This window comes from Agrilus planipennis, unplaced genomic scaffold (assembly GCF_000699045.2).
Source record: "Agrilus planipennis isolate EAB-ADULT unplaced genomic scaffold, Apla_2.0 scaffold1436, whole genome shotgun sequence".
Classification (NCBI taxonomy): Eukaryota; Metazoa; Arthropoda; class Insecta; order Coleoptera; family Buprestidae; genus Agrilus; species Agrilus planipennis.
In genome coordinates this window covers 1-6501 of record NW_020440086.1, presented here as the reverse complement: position 1 = coordinate 6501, position 6501 = coordinate 1, and the positions used below count along the sequence as shown (strand labels likewise).

At 36.1% G+C, this 6501-nt stretch overlaps 2 protein-coding genes across 2 annotated transcripts; one reads left to right on the top strand and one right to left on the bottom strand.

Annotated features, from left to right (window-relative positions):
• Window positions 1–56: 56 nt before the first annotated feature.
• Window positions 57–6286, bottom strand: LOC108743631 (uncharacterized protein CG3556; the record flags this gene model as incomplete). Its single annotated transcript, XM_025979570.1, is given in 7 exon segments — window positions 57–404; window positions 466–667; window positions 733–893; window positions 1357–1604; window positions 1873–2125; window positions 2430–2582; window positions 6197–6286. Coding segments are annotated over 6 exon segments (1300 nt in total), but the record flags the coding sequence as incomplete, so codon positions are not given.
• On the top strand, window positions 2673–4935 carry LOC112906023 (DNA (cytosine-5)-methyltransferase PliMCI-like; the record flags this gene model as incomplete). Its single annotated transcript, XM_025979571.1, has 9 exons — window positions 2673–2687; window positions 2840–3012; window positions 3064–3340; window positions 3400–3540; window positions 3603–3853; window positions 3912–4108; window positions 4255–4496; window positions 4557–4747; window positions 4805–4935. Coding segments are annotated over exons 1-9 (1618 nt in total), but the record flags the coding sequence as incomplete, so codon positions are not given.
• Window positions 6287–6501: the final 215 nt, after the last annotated feature.

Genomic DNA, 6501 nt, shown 5'->3' with positions numbered 1-6501 from the left:
TTTAATTTGGAAAAAATAGTCGTTTTTTTTTTTTTTTAATAAAATTGACCACTCACCAACAGGAGCAACCAGTTGATTAGCAGGGGGAGTCATAGGGTCAGGAAATTCGGGCAATCTGTACAGCAACCAGTAGTGATATCCCATGGGTTCTTCCTTGTACCCGGCCAGAGTGTGCACGTAGTGTCCATTAGGCCATTCGGATGCTTCAAACGTGAAATGCGAGTCCATGTCCATAGCCATCTGCATTATATTATAGAACGAGGTGTTCCTTGGGGCTACTATTGTTAGGGTGTAATTTTCGGTGATATTAGTGCCCACCCAAAGGGTGTAGCTTATGCTGATATTCCTTGGTTCAGAGTCGTTGCCGTGGTAGAAATGATATTGGGTTAGTCCGTCGAGTTCCACTGCAATACAACAAAATGTTAGGTTAGGTTACATTTTTATGACGCCATATTGACTGCCTACCATGATTGTCGATGTCTGGAGAGGCTCTGCCACAGTCTAGACTCCTTATTGTTCCCAAACCTCTGTTTTGTAAGGCCAAAATGATATCGGCGGTCAGGCCAGGGTCAGTGAATGCTCCGTCTGGGTCTTGGCGTGATTCTATGTACATTTTTGCCGCGGTTTCGTTCCAATGTGCGTGAACATCGTTAATATCGAAGAGGGCCTTTAAATAACAAAAGATTGCTATAAAAAACGTTTCTCTTTTGTTTGTTTGCATTTTGTTTCTACCTGTACGGCTAGAGCTGTGTTGAATAAATTTCCGAAGCCGCCATCTTGCTGTTGTTCTCTCGCCAAATTAATGCTAGGCCTTCGAACTGAATGTTGTAGATTTCTGTGTCTGTGATCTTTGCTGATACATTTCAAAGCTAATATCACCATGGCTACGGTATCTGAACAAAAAACAATCGGTGAAACATTAAACTTTCGCCTTATTCAATCCCCCAAGTGATACGCCACTGCTAACGTCGCAAAAGACAGGTGCGTATCAATTTGTTTTGAAGTTAAGAAAAAAATCATGAAAAATACGTTCTTCTCGTACTTATTATTACCCTCGATATCGATACAGGGTTGTAACAAGGAGCGTTTTTTTTTTTATTATTAGACTGCTATCGATTTCTTTTTTTTTTTTCAATTTCTCTTATGTAAAGTATCTTTTAAGATGTTCTGTGAAGATAAAAAGATTCTTATGAAACTTTTTTGCATCTTTAAGAATCGAAAGCCTCTTGAAAACCCACTCGACATCAGGTGGGTACTCAAGGGTATAGTTTTAACCTACTTTTTAAACACCCCCAGATCTGACCCTTTTTTTTTGGTACCTAGCACTGATTCATTGAACAGGAAACTTTTTCTTACCAATATTGTGATCTCTAGCCGAATTGGCGATGTCCAGGAGTCTCCGAATTTGTTTTTTTCTTACGTGCGCGTTCGATGTACAGGCGGCCAAAGTCGCATAAGCAAAGTCCAAATCTAACACGGGTTCGTGGTGCAGTAAAGTCCCTATTAAATCATGTCCATGGAACTGTCTAGGATCTTGACAAATGGCGTTCAGAGCTAGGGTGTACTGGGCCAGTTGGGGCGGGATTATGGGAACTTCATGATGCCTATAGTGATGGAAAAACAAAACAATAACGATCCTTATTCTTTTGTTTATCAGAAAAACAAAAAAAATAAACGAATGAGCAACAACAAACAGTTCAGTTTTGTTTTTTTGTTTTTCAAAAACAAGAAAATAAACAAATGAGCAACAACAAATAGTTCAGTTTTGTTGTTTTGTTTATCAGAAAACAAAAAAATAAACAAATGATCAACAACAAACATTTCTTTTATTGTTTTGTTTTTCAAAGACAAAAAAAAATAAATATTTATTACCTCCAAAGAAGGATGACGGTTTCGATCTCGAGTTGTTTTGCAGACAGTTGCATCTCGTAATTGTTGGGAAGTAGATGCGCCACTTCAGGATCTGCTTGCAGGAGTTGCAGGGCAATTAGTACCTTAGGGGTGTCATTTCTCCAACCCCAATTACTCTCCCTTTGCCCAATTAACCACAAAACAGCTTTATTCAAACTGTTATCACTTTCTGGGACTTGTGAAGTAGCAGAAGTCATTGTATAGTCATTTCGTGCTATAATAAGCCATGTAGTTATAAAATTTCTTAACGTAAAATTTTTATGCTAGTGGTACTACAATATGAGGCCTTTAATTTAATTAAACTGATCACATTTGGATTGAGTCATCATTAGAGAATGCAAACATGTTTGATTAGTTTAAGTACGACCGGGAAATTGGCCGGAAAAGTCGTAAACACCTTTGAATTGTTGACCTGAAGTAAATGTTCGAACAAGAATGAACGTGATGATTTTTATCATTCAATAAAATCGAAACGCTTAATTAAATTCTAAATAATTTATTAATGAACATAAAATTACCTTTCGAAAAATTAGTTGTTTGTATAAACGTCGATTCTCCATAAATTGCGATGATTACTGCACTCAGCAGAAGCGTAAAACTCCACATTTCTGCGACTTATTTTCTTTTGTGAAGGGGTTAATTAAGAAATGAAAATAATGACGCTCTAAATGCTGAAATAGAAGAATTATTATTTCTAACAGTTGCCTATTACCTATGTAATTTTTCTAGTAAACTTATAAAAGTATAAGTGTGTCCTTTTTATGGGCTTTTGTGATGTAATGTACCCTTTGTCCATGCCCTTTTGTAAAAAAGAAATGGGTTAAACTAAAAGGGCAACTTACGAAAATAAAGGCCCCAATGGGCTTGACATTTTCTTTCNGATTCAAACTTTCGATTATACGCCACTCATTAATTGTATAATTTGTAGCTTACTCACTTTAGTGTATATGACAAAAATGGACACCTTTGTCCCTTTGATTCTGGGCTTATTGAATCTGATGTGTTATTGTATGTTTCGGGATATTTAAAACCCGTTTATGACGAAGATACGAGCCCAAATAATGGCATACCAACAAAAGATATGGGACCCATTAATGAATGGTAATGTGTTTGATTTAGGTTTTGTTTGAGTTTTTAAATTGGTTCATTTAGGTGGGTGTCCGGGTTTGATGGGGGCGAGAAAGCTCTTGTGGGATTTTCCACAGCATATGGTGACTATTATGTCCAAGAGCCCTCAGAGGAGTATGCCCCTTTTATGAAGACAGTCAGACAAAAAATTGGACTTTCAAAAGTCGTGATAGAATTTCTGTTAGATGAATGTTGGCAACAGCCCAGCTATGAAGACCTTTTGCAGCGGCTGAGGGCCACCGGAAATCCGGATTTATCCGAAGAGGCCCTTTTAACACATGCACAGTTTGTCTTTGATCAGGTAAAAAAACAAACTAGGCATTGTATTTTTTACGTAAATTAATTTATTAATGACTGTAGGTGATGAGCTTTGATAATTGCGCTGGTGAAGATGATGATCTCTTGGTAACTACTCCTTGTATGAGAAATTTGATAAAAATATCAGGGGTGACATTTAAAGCAGGCAAAAAAATGGGCAGATTTAAGAAGGGTGCAGTAAAGGTGTCGATTTATTTTTGGTATAAAAAAGTTGAGGCGTTCTCTTTGTAACAAAAAGCTTTTAGGGTAAAGACAAGACTGGAAAGCAATCTGTTCAACATTGGAGCAAAGCAGCCACAACAAAACTAGTTAGAAACGTTTTTGAAACGTTCTTCGTTGATCAAATCGATAAGAACGATAAAATACCTTTCAGAAAGAAAAGATGCGGGGTTTGTGAAGCTTGCCAGACGCCTGATTGCGGCCAATGTAGTCATTGCAAAGACATGAAGAAGTTTGGCGGATCTGGCAGGAGCAAACAGGCCTGTAGACTTCGAAGGCAATTTAATTTTTAATAATTGAAAAAAAGCGGTAAATTGTCCAATTTTGTACTTTAGATGCCCCTACATGGAATTCCAACAGGCAGAGCAGGATGATGACAATTCAGAAGAAGATGAGACAATTAGAGAAAAAGAACTACCGTTATCTCCAACTATTAAACCCTGTTCAAAAAGGATTGTTAACAGTGTCAAGTGGCAGGGAGATCCAAAGGCAATGTGTCCTGAAAGGGTTTATTATAATTGCGCAGAAGTTGGTATGATCTAGTTTCCAGCGTTCTTTCAGTAACTAACTTTCTTTTTGCATTTGATGGCTTTTTTGCTCTTCTTGGTTCGATTTTTTTCTCTTTCCATCTTTCTATTTTTTTTTTTGGTGCAAGTCGAAATTTCTCCATTATTGTAGGTGGTGTTGAAATACGGGCTGGAGATTATGTAATGTTAGATACTGAAGAACCCAATAGGCCTTTGATGATCGCCAAGGTGGGGTACATGTGGGAGGACTCCTTTAAAAGGGCAATATTCCACGCTCATATGTTATGCAGGGGCACTGATACCGTTCTGGGTGAAACGGCGGACCCAAGTGAGGTTTTTGTTGTTTATGAATGTGACAACATTCCCCTGGGTACCATTATTAGAAAAGCTGTCGTAAGTGACGATTACCTACCCCGTTTCTTTTTAAAAAGAAGAATTATTATTTTGTCCAAGGTGGAAATTAAGAAACCCCCTGATAACTGGGCTTTAAATGGAGGTTTAGATGACTTGCCTCCTCACAGCGAAGACGATGGTGAAACGTTCTTTTGCAGTAAAAGATACGATCCCATTTGTGGTAGATTTGAAGACATTATTAGTGACCTAGACAGTCTGGACTCTTTAGCTACCCCTTGTCAGTCTTGCAAGTTAGTTTTTTGATTGTTTTGTCTATATTTGAATAAAAAACATTTGTCTTCGCCCAGGTGGAAGCACATGAACAAAAAAGAAAAGAAAGCAGTGTTAAAAGAAGGAGTGGTGTATTGGCATGGGGAGATTTTCAAAGTCGGTAATTGTGTCTTTTTGGATCCTGAGGTTGTACAAAATAGACATAAATGTAAGTAAATCATAGATGAACACTATAGAAAATAAAACTATTTGTTTTCTAATCTCAATTATGTTAATTAAAAAATAAAATTTAATTGATATTTTCTTGTAATAGTTCATTTATGTATGACAATTACTTGAATTATTAAGCGACATATTAAAATAGTATATTATTCTTACTTAGGCAGGTTGAGAGATACAGTTACTTTTACTTCAGTCTATGATCATGTCTATGATTTAAAAACTTTTTGGCGGGTTTATTTGGCGGCAACAATTTTAACTGATTGCAAATAAGCTTCCTGAATTTTTTGTATTTCTTTAATTTACAAAAACAGTCATTGTGAAGTTTTATGGTGCCTGTAAAGTGCAGTTATAGATAAGTTTACAATGCATAGTTGTGTGTTTAATTAGGAAGATTAACAAGTTAAAAGTGTAATGCAAACCAGGATTTCAATTAGTTTTGTTATATTTACCTTGTTCTTGGCTGTCTATATGTTGGAGTTTAATAGTTTATATTTAAACATTGTAGTCATATTACATTCACCTTGCCTTCAAAAATGTTTTTCAATTAGCTATTAAATATNAATTTGAAATATAACAAATGATGCAGATATTTATTGATCAACTTAGTTTTTCATCTCTTTATCAGGCTCGTTTCTACATATAATCGAAATTCTTCGTGTTTTTATCACAGGGCTATTTTTAAAAATACTTTCGGAGTTCTTTAAAAGTTCGTGTTTATAATCGTATCTCGCGGAGTCTTTCATAATATACAGGGATCGTCGCGTTAAATGGACCTTTGCGATCAAATCTTTATATTTTTCGTGCACAAGTTTCATTACACTTTCTGTAAGAAGACTTAGACCTGCTATGGTATTCCCACAAAACTGAAACAAAAGAAAATTACTTTTCTTTTGTTTCAAACAACTGATATCAGAATCATGTCACACTTACTCTGACAGAGTCAATGTGCGGTTTTATCACCCCTTTCTCGTCTAAATCTAATATGTGTACAGTATCTAGCTGGGGAACCCCAGGAGGAAAGGCAACTTGTCGAACTCTACTTAAAATTTGTGTATTTGCTTCATTCCAATGCAATATTTCTGTTTCTCTGTATCCATGAATTGCCTAACAGAGTAAAACTATTCCAAAATATTAATCTTAATTGTGAAATACAGGGTGCTCCACTTTAGCTTGCCATTTGCATGCAGGATATAAGAAATTACTTAGTGTAGGGCACCCTGTATATACCTAAGTTAACTTTAACTTACGTCATCCCAGTGGTCAAATTGATAGCGTAAGGTCTTTAAACGGGGTTCAACTTGATCTAAAAGACTCTTCTCCTCTACCTCACTAAGAAAGTCCTTGTGTATTATCATACTATTTACAAAATCAGTTTTTATTTTGTCGTGATTACTGAATGCCTCTGATAACTCTAGGTAGGAAGGACATTCCTCTATAATTAAAAACAAAGTTAAAAGAGGGAAAAGTAAGAAAAACATGGTAACTTACCTTGAATTGCAGGTTTAACTGCAGAAAAACTTCTAACATTTTTGCTAATTATTCTTTTGGCAAA